Source organism: Mustela nivalis, assembly GCF_964662115.1.
Source record: "Mustela nivalis genome assembly, chromosome: 3".
Classification (NCBI taxonomy): Eukaryota; Metazoa; Chordata; class Mammalia; order Carnivora; family Mustelidae; genus Mustela; species Mustela nivalis.
The window spans coordinates 31,023,134-31,043,443 of record NC_139022.1 but is presented as its reverse complement, the minus strand read 5'-3'; the positions used below and the strand labels follow the sequence as shown (position 1 = coordinate 31,043,443).

At 41.2% G+C, this 20,310-nt stretch overlaps 1 protein-coding gene across 1 annotated transcript in view; it reads left to right on the top strand.

Moving 5' to 3' along the window:
- LOC309861488 (immunity-related GTPase family M protein 1-like) overlaps window positions 1-13,527 on the top strand; it is a 68,987-nt gene extending 55,460 nt beyond the window's left edge. The window contains 8 exon segments of the mRNA XM_082724437.1: window positions 765-882; window positions 1,546-1,705; window positions 5,992-6,137; window positions 6,965-7,033; window positions 9,251-9,480; window positions 12,092-12,149; window positions 12,152-12,536; window positions 12,538-13,527. Coding sequence (XP_082580563.1) covers window positions 9,280-9,480; window positions 12,092-12,149; window positions 12,152-12,536; window positions 12,538-13,300 — 1,407 coding nt within the window. The 5' untranslated portion in view covers window positions 765-882; window positions 1,546-1,705; window positions 5,992-6,137; window positions 6,965-7,033; window positions 9,251-9,279 and the 3' untranslated portion in view covers window positions 13,301-13,527.
- The last annotated feature ends 6,783 nt before the right edge of the window (window positions 13,528-20,310 follow it).

Here is a 20,310-nt window from a genome sequence, read left to right as displayed (position 1 = left end):
TCGGCTCAGGTCATGATCTCAGGGTCTTGGATTTAGCCCCACATCGGGCTCTCTGCTTAGTGGAGAGAATAGAGCCTGCTTCCTCCTCTCTCTCTGCTTGCCTCTCTGTCAAATAAATAAATAAAATCTTAAAAAATAAAAAAACATGCTTGGTAACTAGCAGAATTTCCCATGGGTTATATTTTAAGTAATACATTGTTCTGAGGGACAGTTAAATGTATGAGTCAAGTCATATGGTATATATGTCTTACTCTAACTTATTTCACTTAGCATTTTATTCTATTCATGTTGTTGTGGCAAATGGCAAGGTCTTACTCTTTTTTAAATTAAATTAAATTAAATTAAATTAAATTAAATTTAATTTAATTTATTTATTTGTCAGAGAGAGAGAGAGAGCGAGCGAGTGCACAAATGGGGGGGGGGTGGGAGAAGGAGAAGCAATTCCGGGCTGATCAAGGAGCCTGATGCAGGACTTGATCCGAGGACCCTGGGATAAGGACCTCAGCTGAAGGCAGATGCTTAACCAACTGAGCCACCCAGATGTCCCCAGCAATATCTCATTCTTTTTTAATGGCTGAATAGTATTTACTTTATATATAGGTATTTTATGTTTTCCATATACATATAAACTGTATGTTTTCTATATACATATATAATCACATCTTCTGTATCCATTCCCCTATGGATGGAATTTTATTTTATTTTTTGATGCTGTTGTAATTCTTTTTTTTTTTTTTTTAAGATTTTATTTATTTATTTGCCAGAGAGAGAGTGAGTACAAGCAGGGGGAATGGCAGGCAATGGGAGAAGCAGGCTCCCTGCTGAGCAAGAAGCCCAGTGCAGGACTATCCCAGGACACTGTGATCATGGCCTGAGCTTCAGGCAAGTGCTTAACCGACTCAACCACTCCCTCATTCTGCATAATTCTAATTGTTTTCTTAATTGGTCTTTCAGCTAGTTGATTTTTAGTGTACAGAAATTCAACAGATTTTTATATACTCATTTTGTATCTTGAAATGTTGTTAACTTTGCTCATTACTTTGAACAAGTTTTTGGTGAAATCTTTGGGTTTACCTCTTCCTTTGTGGTGTGGATGACTTTTATATCTTTTTTTTCCTGATTGTTATGACCAGAACTTCCAGGACTATTTTGCATAGAATGGTGTGGCAAGGCATCCTTGTCTTTTTCCTGATCTTAGAGGAAAAGATTTCTTCCTTTCACTTTTGAGTATGATGTTAGCGGGGGGCCTGCCTGTATGGCTTTTATTATGCACAATTTGCTGAACATTTATTTATGAAAAGACATTTAATTTTGTCTTTTTTTTTTTTTTTTTGCTTTAACTGAGTTGACCATCTAATTTTTATCCTTTATTTCATTTATGTGGTATATTATATACATTGATTTGCTCATGTGAAATTAAGCTTGCATCCCTTGGGACACAAATAAAATAAATCCCACTGACCCTGATGTATGATTCTTTTCATATGATGTTGAATTTTGTTTGCTAATATTTTGTTGAAAAAATTTGCATGTATTCTTATTAAGGATACTTGCTTGGGGAGAGGAAGCATGCAGTGAGCAGGAGGACCCTAGGCTCCCCTCATCCTATGAACCCAATGAGATAACTATCAAGTCATCCTGAATATCCCAGGAATTGACCTGAAGACGGTCAACTAAAGGGAGAGAAGAGGCCGCACTGAAGAAGGTAGGAAGTGTGGAGTCATGGTTTAGGGGAGAAAGGGATGTTGGGTGCTGCAGATGACAGGGTGGGGGCATGGATGTGGAGAAGTCATATGTGTATAAGAAAGAGAGAGAGAGAGAGAGAGAAGTAGAGGACCACATAGGGGGAACACAGCAGGAGAATATTATCCCACAGCCATTGACTTGGAAAATAAGAGGGGCTATATATTATGAATTCTTGCAACTAGCTTGGCTTAAAGTCTGCAGTTTTAAACAGCACAGCAGGCTTGGCTTTAGCACAGAAAGCTTGGCTGTGCTTCTTCTGGAAAGAAGGCAGGCAAACAACCCAGGTCAGACAGCTTGGAAACAGGGATCTTGAGAATGCTTGGGGCACACAAGGGAGAGATTGTTTACTTTTCTTGGAGCATAACCTTGAAGGGTTCACACAGATGCCTCTCCTGAAACAATTTACAATTCCCCCTTCCTTGCACCATTTCCCTCCCACCCACCTCAGCTCCAACTGCTGGAAGCACCACAAGGCTGATATTGGCAGCCTAACTTGCTTACACCAAGCCCTACCCTGCTGCACTCTGGTGAGACTGACCTTCTCAATCAGCTAGCCTCGGTCCCAGTACAGAGGCCCTACCCCATGAGGACAAGCACACCCCCTCCCACCCCAATGCTATGTGGCCAGACCAAAGTGTTTTTAAAATTTTCTTTCTTAAAAAAATTCATTTTATTTTGAAAGAGAGACAGTGTGTACACATGCAAGTGGTGGGGAGGAGCAGGGGTGGTGGGGAGAGAAGAAATCTCAAGCAGGCTCAATGTTTAGTGCAGAGTGCAGCCAGGGCTCAATCTCATGACCCTAAGATCATGATCTGAGCTGAAATCAAGAGATGGACACTTAACTGACTGAGTCACTCAGGTGTCCTCAGACCAAAGAGTTTTGAGTGCAAAGGAGATACCAAAACTGACAAAAGCAAGAAAGGACATAAAATCACCAGAACTAATGACAAAACAGTTATAAAATGGTACTAAATACATATCTATCAATAACTACTTTGAATGTTAATGAACATAACACTCTAATCAAAAGACATTGGGTAACCCCTAAACAGCTAGAACTCATGCAGCTATTCAGTAATGTGGCAGAATACAAAGTCAATGTACAGAAATCAGTGGCTTTCTTCTACACTAACAATGAAAATACAGAAAGGGAAATTAGAGATTCGATTCGATTTACTATAGCACCAAGAGCCATAAGATACCTGGGAATAAACCTAACCAAAGAAGTAAAGGATCTGTACTCAAAGAACTACAGAACACTCGTGAAAGAAATTAAAGAAGACACAAAAAGATGGAAGACCATTCCATGCACTTGGATCGGAAGAATAAACATTGTTAAAATGTCTATACTGCCTAGAGCAATCTATACTTTTAATGTCATTCCGATCAAAATTCCACCAGTATTTTTCAAAGAGCTGGAGCAAATAATCCAAAAATTTGTATGGAATCAGAAGAGACCCCGAATCTCTAAGGAAATGTTGAAAAACCAAAATAAAACTGGGGGCATCACGTTACCTGATTTCAAGCTTTACTACAAAGCTGTGATCACCAAGACAGCATGGTAGTGGCATAAAAACAGACACATATACCAGCGGAACATAGTAGAGAGCCCAGATATCAACCCTCAACTCTATGGTCAAATAATCTTCAACAAAGCAGGAAAAAATATACAGTGGAAAAAAGACAGTCTCTTCAATAAATGGTGCTGGGAAAATTGGACAGCTATATGTAGAAGAATGAAACTCGACCATTCTCTTACACTGTACATAAAAGTAAACTCGAAATGAATAAAAGACCTCAATGTGAGACAGGAATCCATCAGAATCCTAGAGAAGAACATAGGCAGTAACCTCTTCGATAACAGCCACAGCAACTTCTTTCAAGATATGTCTCCAAAGGCAAAGGAAACAAAAGCCAAAATAAACTTCTGGGACTTCAAGATCAAAAGCTTCTGCACAGCAAAGGAAACAGTTAACAAAACAAATAGGCAACCCATGGAATGGGAGAAGATATTTGCAAATGACAGTACAGACAAAAGGTTGATATCCAGGTTCTATAAAGAACTCCTCAAACTCAACACACACAAAACAGATAATCATATCAAAAAATGGGCAGAAGATATGAATAGACACTTCTCCAATGAAGACATACAAATGACTATGAGACACATGAAAAAATGTTTATCATCACTAGCCATCAGGGAGATTCAAATGAAAACCACATTGAGATACCACCTTACACCAGTTAGAATGGCCAAAATTAGCAAGACGAAACAACGTGTGTTGGAGAGAACGTGGAGAAAGGTGAACCCTCTTACACTGTTGATGGGAATGCAAGTTGGTGCAGCCACTTTGGAGAACAGTGTGGAGATTCTTCAAGAAATTAAAAATAGAGCTTCCCTATGACCCTGCAATTGCACTACTGAGTATTTACCCCAAAGATACAGAGGTAGTGAAAAGAAGGGCCATCTGTACCCCAATGTTTATAGCTGCAATGGCCACGGTTGCAAAACTATGGAAAGAACCAAGATGCGTTTCAACGGACGAATGGATAAGAAAGATGTGGTCCATATACACTATGGAGTATTATGCCTCCATCAGAAAGGATGAATACCCAACTTTTGTATCAACATGGACAGGACTGGAAGAGATGATTCTTAGTGAAATCAGTCAAGCAGAGAGAGTCAATTATCATATGGTTTCACTTATTTGTGGAGCATAACAAATAGCATGGAGGACATAGGGAGATGGAGAGGAGATGGGGGTTGAGGGAAATTGGAATGGGAGGTGACCCATGAGAGACTATGGACTCTGAAAAACAATCTGAGGGTTTTGAAGGGGTGGGGGTGGGAGGTTGGGGGAGGGCATGTATTGGGTGGAGCACTGGGTGTGGTGCAAAAACAATGAATTCAGTTATGCTGAAAAGAAATAAAAAAAAGACATTGTGTATCAGAACGGATTAAAAAATGTATTAGACACCTATAAGAGTCTCAGTTTATTCTATTATTTTTATAAAGATTTTCTTTCTTTCTTTGAGAGAGAAAGGGAGCACGAGTGAGAGAGCACAAGCAGGGGGAGCAGCAGCGAGAGAGAGAAGCAGAGTCCCCACTGAGCAGAGAGCCTGATGTGGGGCTCAATATCAGGACCCTAAGATCATGGCCCGAGCCAAAGTTAGCTGGTTAACTGACTGAACCACTTAGGCACCCCAAGAGACTCATTTTAGACTTCAAGACACTTGCTGATCTAAAGTGAAGGGATGGATGGGGAAATCCAAATCAAAACTACAATGAGGTATTACCATTTGTCAGAACGGCTAAAATATTTTTGTGTCTTCTTTATTTTACACGAAAAGATGGAAAAATATCCCATGCTCATGAATTGGAAAAATAAACATTGTTAAAATGTCTGTCCTGCCCAGAGCAATCTACACTTTCAAGGCCATCCCTATACCATATAAAAAATGCCATCATTTTTCAAGGAGCTGGATTAATCCTAAAATTTGTATGGAACCAGAAAATACCCTGAATCACTAAGGGAATGTTAAAAGCTGGGCATATCACGTTGCCTGACTTCAAGCTATATTACAAAACTGTGATCAAGACAGCTTGGTATTGGCATAGAATCAGACACATAGATCAGTGGCACAGAATAGAGAACCCAGAAATGGACGTTCAACTCTATGGTCAACGAATCTTTAATAAATCAGGAAAAAAATACCCAATGGAAAAAAGACAGTCTCTTCAATTCATGTAGAAGAATGAAACGTGACCATTCTCTTATACCATACACAAAGATAAATTCAAAATGGATGAAGGACCTCAGTGTGAGACAGAAATCCATCAAAATCCTAGAGGAGAATATAGACAGTGATCTTGTGGGGCTGGTCACAGAGCACCCCTACCCTTCCTTGGGTTTTCCTGCTGAAGGTGCTCAAATAATCCTGACATGCTTCAGGTTAATGCTGTAGGAGTCCTACACTCCAGAATGGAGAATGTGAAACTGGTTCTACCCCTTTTTGAGAACTGGTGTGATTTCCAGGAATAGAAATTGAAAGCAACCACCCCTGGTTTCCCTGCATTTGGGCTAAGATCTTGCCACAACCATGATCCAGAAATTACACTGCTCTGAGCAGGTTAGGCACCGGAACAGAAAGCCCTACACTTTCACCTTCCTAACTCCTTTTCCTTCCTCTCTAGGCTCTTCCTAGGACACCCCAACCCAACACAGTTCTCTTCTTTCCTTACAGAGAATCCTGGGCATTGAACACGTTTTGCATGGTCTCAGAGGGAATGGTCTCTTCTTCAGGGCTGGACTCTTCCCCAGGGAGGGGTAACTTCCAGGAAGACCACTGATACCTTCTTGATAGTAGTCACACAATGCTTCCCGGAGCAGGTAAGTGAGAGGGCTCCTACAACCCAACTTGGCTAGTAACCCTCCTACTGTGACATGAAAGATAGAGTCTGACACCAGAGAAGAAGAGCTTGGGGATTGGATTACCCATTTCAGTGAGTACTCACCATTGGGACCCTCTCTGAATATTCTTCAGGGACAAAACAGCACCCTAACTCTTTGGTTGCTGCAAACCTATCCAGCCCTCCAGTGTGGAGGTAATGGGGTTATCACCTCCATGTTCACAGCACTGGGGTTGGAAAAGGACAGGAAGATTTGTCATTCATATTCTCTTAGGGTCTAAGTAGTATTTAAGGACAATGACAATTTCAGGGGGGTAGCCTGGAGTCGGGAGAGTCTAACTGGAACACGGCCTTGACCTCCTGTAGATTTAGGGAGTGGGGGTGGGGTTTCAGGGACAAAGGGTCTAACAGACCTTAGACAATGCATAACAGTGCACATGTGTATCTGGCATTGGAAAAACTATCCCCCTTGGTGGACACCAACTCCATCCTTCACCTCAGTGAGGTGGACTCTTGAAATACTCTTCCCAGATCAGGTCCTTTTGTGCTTCATACCCACTGATGACGCAGATGTTTATTATACTTTCCTAGAATAAATCAATATATTGATATTTTTCCCTCACCCTTTCCCTATGATGATAAAATGGGGGAAATATGGGCTTGTCCCATGTTGGGTTCAAACTACAAATGGCCTTGATGCCTTATATTTCTAGTTTGGTGATCATTGGGATCATTGGGCATGGTACAAACTATATAGGACCCTACGTTGGAAGTCCATTAATGAGTGTTTTCCTTTCTGCTTCTTAGGTCATGAAATCTATCTGATGCATTATAACAAGAGTTCAAAATAAAATTTACCCAGTGCAATAGAATCCAGTAAGTTAAAATAAAGAGTAGACAGACTGTTGGTAAACTCTTTCTTCAGGTCTATGCATATGTGTGCATGCATGTGTGTTGAGTGTGTACTTGGTTCTAATGTGAAATGAATCTATCACTGCTGATCTCATTCAGAAGGCTGAAAGATCTCCTAGGGTCTGATTCTTTTGCAAGCACAGCTGCCCTCTCTAGTTAAATCTGCTACCTGGGCTCCTTCCATAAAGGCCTATGTTTCTTTACTCAGAGACCCTCAAACTCTCTTTAGAAAGGGAATATCAGAGGTTTAGCATGAGTAGGATCTACAAGAAGGAAGGCACTTGCACCTGGACTTGTCTATGATGGCTTCTGGGTCAGTAATCTGAGCCTCAGTGTCCTGCAGACACATATGCACTGACCGCTCCTGGAATAACTTACAGCTTATTGGAGTTACCCTTGTGCCATCCTGCAATGGTAGTGACACATGGACACATGCCTAAAAGGATCCCGAGAAGGTCCCATGTGTGAGGTTTTCTAGCACCAGGTGCAGGGCAGAGATCAAATGAGCAGGTAGTGGGTAATAGGAGAGCTGTGGCTGGTGCTTCATAACCTCGATCACCCCCCTTCAATAGGGTCCAGCACAGGGGCTCAGCTGAGAAGACATGTGAAAAGTCCATAGTCAGACATAGTCATAGAAATGGTCTGGAAAAATATAGGTTTGTGCTCCCCTTCCATACCCACCTTATGGTGGGGGTATGGTCATACTCTGCCCCAGCCCCTAATTGCTTTCCGAAGGGCTGTGGCAGAACTGGCTTCAACATTTCAGATGACAGATTTAGGAAGCAAAGTTAAATTATCCATCAACAAATAAGTAGAAGATATACAATGGTATATTGTGTTTCATTCATCTAACAGAAGTATGTCCCATACCTGCTGGGGACTAAGGGTACTAGAATCTAGGGAATTATTTACTGTAAGTGCAAAGACTTGCATGTGTATTTTTATGATACTAATCATCTAATGTGGGATGAAAGAAGGCTTTTTGGGACTTTAAACTTTTGAAGACACAGGGGTTTTTTTGATTGACCTAACAGTTGGGAAGTCAAATTGAGGTGGGCACATATGGAAGTTCTGATGGGATTTAGAGAAACCAGGAAAAGAAATCAAGGGTTGTAGCCCAGGTCCTATGTTCTGGCCTGCTTGGGCACCACAGGAACACTGATAAGGATATCCAGTCTTTTCCATCCCATACTAGGGCAAATTTACAGGCAAGCAGAATATATAACATGCTGAGGGACAGCAGAAAGCCCTTCACACAACCAAGTCAGTGAACCTGGAACTCACCCAAGACATTCTCTCCCTGGAGTCATAATGGCAGTTGAGGCCTCCAGGGACTTTTATGTACCCCATAAACAAGAATGGAGACTATTCTGGATAATAGAGGTCTTAAAGAAGGCTTTGAGTACAAGGGCAAGGGATACTTTTTTTATTCCAGAATGTTCTTTCAGCCTGAACCAGCCCAGAGCTCCATCTTTCTGACTTCTAGCCAGCTTTAGCCATGCGTGCCTGTCCACCATGTCATTTACCCCTCACCGAGCTCAGGGCACCTCCACTCCCTGCAGGAAGAGGCACCATTTTTGCTGACCTATTGCAACTCTCCTGATGGAGGACCCTGAGAACTTTGTGGGCATAGGCCTCAGGAGATTCTAGTGCCCAAGCAGATGGGATCATGATCACATCATAATCCATCAGCTTCCCTCCCTCTGAACTCCCAGCATCTCCTGATCATTTCACTGGGCATTTCTAACTCCCAATGGGGGTTGGGTTCACTGCAACATTTTCCGAAAAGTGGGGACACATTTTTGGATTTCTCTTCACACTTGGAATCAGTGAGTTTAATGTGGAGTGAGAAAGGGAGTTGAGAGAGAACTGAGTTCCATTCTCTCCCCCAAATTAGTAAGGGTTCATCCAGGGAGAGGTAGATGGTAATTGACAGCAATAATTGGACCCACATCCCTGGGAGAAGCATCTCATAATCCAGCCAACCCTTAGCCCCTGGGGCTGGAGATTCAGCATTTACTAGGATGGTCCTCCTCTCCTGTCCAGACAGAAACAGAAAGACACTGTGAATTTATATCTTGGATCCTGAGTCATTGCTATGCAATTTGAGGCTTGTTTCTCATCTGTGAGACACTGTTTCTTGATCTGTGACCAGGAATAATACTATCACTTGTTTAATAGAGCTCAGAGAAGATTAATCAAGAAAAGGCATGAAGAACATCCTGCCCACACAGACTCACAGATCAAAATCTTCATACACTGCAGTAAGAGGTGGAGGGAATAAGAAGAACCAGAGAAAAGCCTTCCTCAGAGGTCATAAGACGAGAGAGAATCTACCAAGCAGTTGCTGGCAGGCCTCCCCAGGCTTTCACTTCGATCTTAGCATGAAGCCCTCCCTGAAGTCCTGTGAGGTGGGTAGCTTCCCTGCTGCACAAGACAGAACATTGGGGCTCAGTTTTCAATGTGAAAACATTCACATTACCATGGGCCAAGCCTGTCTGAAAACTCAGTCAGGGCTCTTGGCAATTTCCTCATTGGAAGAAAGCATCCAGAGAACTCCGGGGGGCAATCATGCAAGGGGGACACACCATTGGAGAGGAAAGCCAGTGTGGTGGGTAACAAGCTGCACCATAGCTCCTACAGCTCAAAAAAAATTTGTCCTACAGACAGGACTGCAGTCTTTTTCAGCAGAAACATGAGTGTTTGGATGTGAGGTCTTATCTCCAAGAGCATCAGGAGAGTCCCTTAATGAGGCTGTACAAGAAAACTCCTCAGCAAATAGTCAGTCTTGAGTTAGAAAGTGTTTTAAAATTTGCATTTGTGCACACAGAGATAGTAGATGTCTTAAGGGAAATTACCACAGCAAGCAGCCATAACTTGTGGGATTGTGAAAGCCCACCAGCCAGCACTGTGTGTGTAGCCCCCAGGAGAGTCCAGTGGGTAATTCCAGCCAGTTCTCCTTCCCAATTCTGCCATATGAAATGCTTGCAATCTTTTTTTTTTTGTAAAGATTTTATTTATTTGACAGTCAGAGATCACAAGTAGGCAGAGAGTCAGGCAGAGAGAGGAGGAAGCAGGCTCCCCGATGAGCAGAGAGTGGGATGTCGGCTCCATCCCAGGACCCTGGGATCATGACCTGAGCCGAAGGAAGAGGCTTTAACCCACTGAGCCACCCAGGCACCACAAATGCTTGCAATCTTACTGTAGGGTTCAGCTTACAAGAGAAAGCTCACGGGAGAGCTTAAATAGTTATAGCAATAATCACAGCAAAGATAAACAATCAAGTACAAACATAAGTACTGACTTAAAAATCAGTAGGATATTATTTGGAAAGCTTGTGTAACTTAAATGTTGCAATGGGTGAGAGACGGATTTTTTTAGGTATGCAGTTAGTGGTGAAAGATATGAAAAATGGGAGAAAACGCACTTTTCATTGCTGCTAAGACAATTAAATTGTTCTTGACCTTGAAGACATATGTATTGAGGATGTGTCGGCCCTTGGGATTGAACAGTATGGAGAGTTTGCACAAGTTTGCTTCTGCCTGGGGACATCCCTGGTGGGACATCCTGCTCACTCAATTTGGGTGGAGGAGTACCCCTATATGCCTGGTCCTGACTGAGCAACCCTCACAATATCCTTCTGCTCAAACCCCTCCATCCATAACCTGTGGAGAAGCTGACTACTAGTAGCACAGCTATAGAGCATTCATCAGTGGTCTCCTCTGAGCCTCTAACATGTGCACATCTCCTCAATGAGCACCCTTCCTACTTTTTTTTTCAACAACTTCATTGGGATATAATTTACACATTCTGTATTCATCTCTTTAAAGTTTTGAGTAGATTTGAATATATTCACAAAGTTGTACACCCATCATAATCAGATTTATAACATGTTCATTATCCAAAAGATATCCTGTACCTCTTGACTACCTCTCTTTTCCCTCCTACCATTTGCCCTTCCAATCTAGGAAACCCTCAATATATTTTCTGTGCCTAAGGATTTGCCTTTTCCAGACATTTCATATGAATAGAATCACAGAATATATTGTCTGATGGGCTGTCCGCATTCACTTAGCATAATATTTTGGGGTTCATTAGTACTTCATTTTTTTCTTGCCCAATAGTGATATTTTGTATGGATAGACCACATTTCTTTATCCATTGAACAGTGGGTGGACAACTGTGTGAATCCCCCCTGAGAGGTTATTGTAATAATGTCGCTGTAAACATTTGCATGCAGGTTTTACCTATATGTACATTTTCATTCCTTTTAGGTATCTACCTAGGAATGGAACTGCTGGGTCATTTGGTGACTCTGTTAAAATCATTTTATTAGTTTTATTGGAAAAGAATAGGCCTACATCACTGTATGAATTTAAGGCACATAGCATGATTTATATATGTTGTGAAGTAATTACCTCAGTAGGTTCAGCTAACATCCATCATCTCAATCAAAGGAAAAAAAAGAAGAATAAGGAGAAAAAGTTCTCCATGTGATGAGAACTCAGGATACAGTTCCTTGACAACTTTCCTATAAATCATACAGTCGTGTTATCTGTAGTCATCAGGTTGTACACTACATCCCTAGACTTACTTATCTTATAACTGAAATCTTATACCATTTGAACACTTCCTTCAATTCCACCTTCTCACCATGTGATAAATTGAATCCACAAATGTGTTCTCTTTTTCTACGAATTATTTTATTTGAATTTTAGATTTCACACATTGGTTAGAACATGGAGTATCTGTCTGTCTGATTTATGTTACTTAGCATAATGCCCTCAGTGTCCATACATGTTACAAATGGTAGGATTTCCTCATTTTCTATGGTTGAATATGTTTAAATTTTTGACAAACTAACAAACATTTTTCCAGAGGCTTGCTGTTGTCACCTAAGTACCTTTGCAGGGAGCTGGGTGTGGATCTGATGCCCTCAGTTTGGGTTATCAAATATGATGAATCCTCTGCCATCCTATGTGCCAGGCTCTCTTCACTCCCCTGTTTTTCCTATTTCTGCAGGTCACTCCATTGCTCAGCGATGTGATACAGCCCACCCACTCTCTTCACACCCCATTACTTGCTCCTCCACCTCTGATAAGCCATACAATATGGGCTGGGGTGTCCTACCTAAGGAGGTTGCCATAAATGTGGAAAAGGCCTTGGGAGGAGGGAAGTTGCTGGAGGTAGCCTCTGTGGTCAAGGAGACCCTGAAGACAGCATCCAGTGCCCCAGTGAACATTGCAGTGACTGGGGACTCTGGCAATGGCATGTCCTCCTTCATTAATGCACTACAGGGAATTGGGCAGGAGGAGGAGGACTCAGCTCCCACTGGGGTGGTAAGGACCACCCAGACTCCCACTCGTTACTTTTCCTCCCACTTTCCCAATGTGGTGTTGTGGGACCTACCCGGAATAGGGGCAGATACCCAATGCCTGGGGAACTATCTGCAGGAGATACAGTTTAGTGTATGACCTTGTCATCGTCATTGCATCAGAACAGTTCAGCATGAATCTCGTGAAGCTTGCAAAAGTCATCCGGAACCTGGGAAAGAAGTTCTATATCATCTGGACCAAGCTGGACAGGGACATCAACACAAGTGCCCACTTGAAGGAACGACTCATGAAGAATATTCAGGAGAATATCCAGGAAAATCTCCAAAAAGAGGGAGTGTGTGAACCCAACATATTCCTGGTCTCTAGCTTTGACCCCTTATTGCATGACTTCCCTAAGCTTAGGAGTACATTGCACAGGGACATTTCTGACACCAGGTACCATGGTCCTCTAGAAAATCTCTCCCACACTTATAAGAAGGCCATTAATGACAAAGTGATCACTTGCAGGAAGAAAATAGCCTCAAAGTCTTTTGACACCCTTGGTATCTGGAATGCAGATGATCTGGAGCAAAGTCTGATGGCCTACCACTTGCTCTTTGGTATAGATGATGAATCCCTCCAGCAGCTGGCTCAGAGTATGGGGAAGTCCATAGAGGAGTACAGGGCCCTTATGAGGTCTCAAGATCTAAATACTGTCCTCAGAGGGGACTGGCTATTTTCTTGCATGAATTGTAATGTAGTCTCTTGCCTATGTTTAATTCTGAGATGTATCCCACTGTTAGGTGTCTTTGTTTTCAACTCCCTTAGAGAGTGGAAACACAGATGCCTCCTTGAAATAGTTGCCAATGACACCAAGGACATCCTGAAGAAAATCCTGACAGACTCCATCATCTGAAGAAGTTATGTTTCAGCAACCTCCTTCTGAAGGGAAGTCAGGACATCTGGGGTCCTATTGTCACACTGTCTCCTTTCTGAATTCTCAGTCAAGCTCAGTTACTTTCACTTTCATTGATTGTAAGTTCCTTGAGGTATATGAGATGACTTGCTCATTTTGAACTCATGTCAGGAAATTCCCAAATATGTTGTACTTTTGTCTTTTATTAAATGAGAGGTGGAAGAAAATATCTGCTCAATGTGACATAGAGTCATTCTGACATCCATTTCTCACTTAACCTTAGCATCATTTCTCTGATGTCCATGTTCTTTCACTTCTCATTTCACACTGTGTAAACTCACACAATCTTGACCTCCCTATATGTTAGTGGTAGACACTTTAAAATGACCTCTAACATTTTCTCCTATTTTCATGTCTGTGTTTAAACCCTTTCCCTGGAGTGACTAATAGAATATGGCAGCAATAAATGAATGTCCAAAAATTCCAGAATTTTGTTATGAAAAGTGCATCTATGTCTTATAAACACTCTGTTCACTGGCGCTGCCTTGCTCCTGTTCCAGCTCTGTTTTCCTCTCTCTCTCTCCATCTTCCTCTCCTCTTTCCTCTCTCGGCCTCATTACCATAAGAATTTTGGAGAGGTCCTGAGGAATCAGAGGCCATGTGGAGGATAGCAGAGGCAGCCTACATTAACTGCTGATCATGTAAATGTGTCATCTTGAGAGTAAATCCTTTAATCCCAGCAAGACTTCAGGAGGTTCAGCCCAGCTGATAGCTTGACTGCCATTTCAGGAGAGACCCTTATCCAGAACCACACAATTAAAACTGTTCCTGAATTATGGCCCTCAGAAACTATAAGCACATAAACACTTGTTTTAAGCCACTAAGTTGTGGATAATTTGTTCCACAAATTTGATCCACAACAACAGATACCATATAATATCATCAAGAAGCTCCTTACAAAATAGCCAGTTATGAGTGACCTCCTCTCTCTGTGAGAGTCACTCCTGCATGTACCCAGCATGAAGAAGCTGCACCTTCTCCAATCACAGCTCTTTCCTCCTTGGGACCTGGACATGTCCTTCCTTGCTACCTACCAAAGGACCAGCCTCTGCCAACATTTTCAGGTCATTTCATCCAGCCTCAGGCCACACAGAGTTATCCAGTTTGGGGATTGATATTTAACAAGAAAAAAACAGAAAAAAAAAAGAAGAAGAAGAAAAGAAAGAGCAAGATAGCTACATACAGCCATGCTCAGTAGCTGGAGGGAGAGTAAATGACAGTAGAATGTGAGCACTCCCCTGAGGAAGAGCATGCTAGGGTTATCCCTGAAGGTTTTCTGTGAAATACCTCTAATTCCTGCTCTCACTTGGACTACTTGCTCTCCCAACCTGGAGCACAGGCCTTGCTCATATCCATCCATTCACTTAGTGGCACTGGTGCTTCTGGATTCCATGTTCCCTGTTCATTTACTTTGCATCCATTCTCAAAGTGAGAAAAAAGTTCTCTGTGTGGTAAACTTTCTAGTCTTGGCATTTCAAATTAATGCCATTGTTTTGTGATCACTTTCAATAGTTTAACTGAGTAGAAGATTCTGGACACAACATCATATTTTCTTAGAACTATGAAGATCTATCTCCTTCTAGCATGCCAGGTTGCCAGTAAAAAGCCCAATGTCAATTCCATTCAAATTCCTTGAATGGCCACCTGGTTGTCTCCAAGGAAAATTGTAGGAACTCTTCATCCCTGGGTTTCAGAAATGCCATCAGGGACTAGTGACCTGGAGCACTTCCATCAACACTTAGCATTCAGAAGATTACATAAATGAATCTGGAATGTCAACATTATACCAAAAGATTAATTAATCTCCATATATCTGTGGTTCAGTCCTTTCCACACTGTGTAGGTAAACTTAATTATCTGTTCTCTGTCCTCTCTTTTCCCACAATTATGAAGACTGCTGCTAGGAGCACATGTTCATGCCTTCTGCACATATTTGCAGAGTGACTCTTAAGTATAGTGTTAGGAGTAGAAATGCTGAATCCTGAGGCCCATGAATGTGCAGTTTTATGATTGAGCCATACTGTTTTCTACAAAAAGGGTGTATTGATTTGCAGTCCCAGCAGCCATGTTTCAGAGAGTCTATCAATGTACATTCTCACCAATACCTGAGTTTGTCCAACTTTTCAAATTTTGCAGCAAACTAATGAACAATATCATATCATAGTGCACAGAGATGAATTTGTCTCACTAATTGTGGTAATTTCTGTATTTTTCTCTATACATGTTTCTTTTTCTTTGAATATCCTGTACATGCCTTTTGCCCTCCTCCATGCTGGATTGTTTCAATTTTGCTTAGTGAGTTCTGGAATTTTTAAAATACTTTCCTTCTATTGATCATTAGTTGACTACCTTTATACAAAAATCTCCAGATTTGTGGAGATTTATAAACATTCTTTTTGCATTTGTTTTCATGAAGAGAAGCTTTTCACTTTCATGTCAAAGTATCACATTGGTCAGTCTGTGTTATACAGCTGCCATCTTGGTATCTTTATACCAATATCATCTCATTTAAGAAAACTTTTCTTGGAGAAAAAGGAGGAGTTAAGATGGCAGAGGAATAGGGGAGTCTAATTTCATCTTGTTCCTGGAATTCAGCTTGATAGTTACCACATCATTCTGAACACTTGCAAAATTAACTGGAGATCTTAGAAAAGAATTGCTGAAATTCTACAAATAGGAAAGCAACCATTTGCAAAGTAGGAGGTGCAGAGATGAATCCAGAGATATATATAAGAAGATAAACTGCTGGGGAAGAGTCTGGTTTAAGGATGCTACCAGAAAGTATTTAAGCAGTGGAAATACAAGATGAGAACTTTTGAAGTCTGTGTGGGTGGAAGACAATCTCCCTGGAAAGCTCAGGTAGTGAAGCAGGGCAGAATATCAGGTGGGACAGCATTGTGTCAGGATCCCCATGGCTACAAAAAGAATGGGGGTGCCTGAGTATGACAGAGTTCCCAAACATCAGAGTAGGAAAGTCTGATGCAAACAGTTGAGTTTAGAAGCTGGCGTTCTACACAGTGTTGCCATAAACCACAAACTGCTGCTTGGTTGGGTAACCACTCTCCAAGCAGGGGCCAAGCAAAGGGCAGAAGCCCAGCGATATGCCCTTTCCTCCCCTGAGGAGGGGTGGGGGTCTGTACCACAGGATCTGATAAAGTTTGGAGACTTGAAAAAGGATTGCATGCCTGATATAAAAAATGTTCTGTCACAGGATGGGTGATCATAGAGTTCAGATGGAAACCAGGGAGACAAGAGTGATTGACTGCTTTTCTGTGAGTGGGGTGTCACCTTTCAGCTCTGGGGCTAGGGATTGGGGTGCTACCATTTTTATCCTCCCCATTGGTGCTGAAAGCCTTCAGGGAGCAATACAGCACCATTTAAGGCAATCCACAGCTGCTTGCACTGAACCCAGCACACTGGCAAGGGTGGGTGGTACCTTTCACCCAGGAAAGACCCCTGAGAATCAGTGCAACAGGCCCCTGCCCCAGAAGACCAGAGGAACATAAGGCTAATACCTAGTTTACTGATTATACAGAACTGCAGAACTTAAACTCTAGGGTAAAACAGTATATAACATTCATCTTTTTTTTTCTTATTCGATAGTCTTTCAATTTTATATTTTTTTCCTTTTTAGCTACTTTTTATTTTATCAATTCCCTTTTTGAGTCTTTTAAAATTTTTATATTTAGATTATATATATATATATATGTGTATAAGTGTGTGTGTATATATATATATAGTTTCCTTTCATTGTATTCAATTTTATTTTTTATATATATAAAAGTTTTTCTTTCTTTCTTATTTTGGGATATAATTTCCTCAAACTAACAGTTCAAAACACACCCAGGATCTAGTTTACTTTGTGTTCAGTTCTCCTTCTTGTTTGATTATTTCTCTCTCTCTGCCTCTCTCTCTCTCTTTTTTAAAATTTTTTTTGTATTTTTATTTTTTTCAGCATAACAATATTCATGGTTTTTTCACCACACCCACTGCTCCATGCAATCCATGCCCTCTCCAATATCCAACACCTGGTTCCCCAACCTCCCACCCCCCCTTCAAAACCCTCGGATTGTTTTTCAGAGTACATAGTCTCTCATGGTTCACCTCCCATTCCAATTTCCCCCAATTCCCTTCTCCTCTCCATCTTCCCTTGTCCTCCATGCTATTTGTTATGCTCTACAAATAAGTAAAACTATATGATAATTGTCTCTCTCTGTTTGACTTATTTCACTCAGCATAATCTCTTCCAGTCCCATCCATGTTGCTACAAAAGTTGGGTATTCATCCTTTCTGATGGAGGCATAATACTCCATAGTGTATATGGACCACATCTTCCTTATCCATTCGTCCCTTGAAGGGTGTCTTGGTTCTTTCCACAGATTCGTGACTGTGGCCATTGCAGCTATAAACATTGGGGTACAGATGGCCCTTCTTTTCACTACATCTGTATCTTTGGGGTAAATACCCAGGAGTGCAATTTCAGGGTAATAGGGAAGTTCTATTTTTAATTTTTGAGGAATCTCCACATTGTTCTCCAAAGAGGCTGCACCAACTTGCATTCCCACCAACAGTGTAAGAGGGTTCCCCTTTCTACACATTCCTTCCAACACATGTTGTTTCCTGTCTTGTTAATTTTGGCTATTCTAACTGGTGTAAGGTGATATCTCAATGTGGTTTTAACTTGAATCTCCCTGATGGCTAGTGATGATGAACATTTTTTCATGTGCCTGATAGCCATTTGTATGTCTTCATTGGAGAAGTCTCTGTTCATATCTTCTGCCCATTTTTTGATATGATTGTCTGTTCTGTTTGTGTTGAGTTTGAGGAGTTCATTATAGATCCTGGATATCAACCTTTTGTCTGTAATGTCATTTGCAAATATCTTCTCCCATTCTGTGGGTTGCCTCTTTGTTTTTTTGACTGTTTCCTTTGTTGTGCAGAAGCTTTTTTTAAAAAAACATTATTTATTTATTTATTTGACAGACAGAGATAAAAGTAGGCAGAGAGGCAGGCAGAGAGAGATGAAGGGAAGCAGGCTCCCCATTGAGCAGAGAGCCCGATGCAAACCTCGATCTCAGGACCCTGGGATCATGACCTGAGCAGAAGGCAGAGGCTTTAACCCACTAAGCCACCCAGGCGCCCTGTGCAGAAGCTTTTGATTTTGATGAAGTCCCAAAAGTTCATTTTCGCTCTTGTTTCCTTTGCCTTTGGAGACATATCTTGAAAGAAGTTGTTGTGGCTTATATCGAAGAGATTACCGCCTATGTTCCCCTCTAGGATTCTGATAGATTCCTGTCTCACGTTGAGGACTTTTATCCATTTTGAGTTTATCTTTGTGTATGGTGTAAAAGAATGGTCGAGTTTCATTCTTCTACATATAGCTGTCCAGTTTTCTTAGCACCATTTATCGAAGAGACTGTCTTCTTTCCACTGTATATTTTTTCCTGCTTTGTTGAAGATTATTTGCCCCTAGAGTAGAGGGTCCATATCTGGGTTCTCTACTCTGTTCCACTGGTCTATGTGTCTGTTTTTATGCCACTACCATGCTGTTTTGGTGATCACAGCTTTGTAGTAAAGCTTGAAATCAGGTAACGTGATGCCCCAGTTTTATTTTTGTTTTTCAACGTTTCCTTAGCAATTCGGGCTCTCTTCTGATTCCATACAAATTTTTGGATTATTTGCTCCAGCTCTTTGAAGAATACCAGAGGAATTTTGATCAGAATGGCATTAAAAGTACAGATTTCTCTAGGCAGTATAGACATTTTAACAATATTTATTCTTCCTATCCAAGAGCATGGAATGGTCTTCCATCTTTTTGTGTCTTCTTTAATTTCTTTCATGAGTGTACTGTAGTTCCTTGAGTACAGATCCTTTACCTCTGTGGTTAGGTTTATTAGCAGGTATCTTATGGTTCTTGGTGCTATAGTAAATGGAATCGATTCTCTAATTTCCCTTCCTGTATTTTCATTGTTAGTGTATATGAAAGGCACTGATTTCTGTACATTGATTTTGTATCCTGCCATGTTGTTGAATTGTTGTATGAGTTCTAGCAGTTTGGGGGTGGAGTCTATTGGGTTTTCCCCATAAGGAATCATGCCATCTGCGAAGAGAGAGAGAGTTTGACTTGTTCATTGCCAATTTGGATACCTTTTATTTCTCTTTGTTGTCCGATTGTTGTTGCTAGGACTTCTAATACTATGTTGAACAAGAGTGGTCAAAGTGGGCATCCTTGTCGTGTTCCTGATCTCAACAGGAGGCTGCCAGCTTTTTCCCATTGAGAACGATATTTGCTGTGGGTCTTTCATAGATAGATTTGTTGAGGTTCAGGAATGCTCACTCTATCTCTGTATTTTGAAATGTTTTAATCAGGAACGGATGCTGGATTTTGTCAAATGCTTTTTCTGCATCAATTGAGAGGACCATGTGGTTCTTCTCTCTTCTCATATTAATTTGTTGTATCACATTGATTGATTTGCGAATGTTGAACCATCCCACCTGATCATGGTGGATAATCTTTTTAATGTGCTGTTGCATCCTGTTGGCTAGGATCTTGTTGAGAATCTTAGCATCCATATTCATCAGTGATATTGGCCTAAAATTCTCCTTTTTGGTAGAGTCTTTGCCTGGTTTGGGGATCAGGGTAATGCTGGCTTCATAGAAAGAGTCTGGAAGTTTTCCTTCTGCTTCAATTTTTTGAAACAGCTTCAGTAGAATAGGTGTTATTTCTTCTTTGAAGGTTTGGTAGAATACCCCAGGGAATCCATCAGATCCTGGGCTCTTGTTTTTTGGTAGGTTTTTGATCACTGCTTCAATCTTGTTATTAGATATCTGTCTGTTCAGGTTGTCGATTTCTTCCTGGTTCAATTTTGGTAGTTTATATTTTTCCAGGAATGCATCCATTTCATCTAGGTTGCTAAGCTTATTGGCATATAACTGTTGATAATAACTTC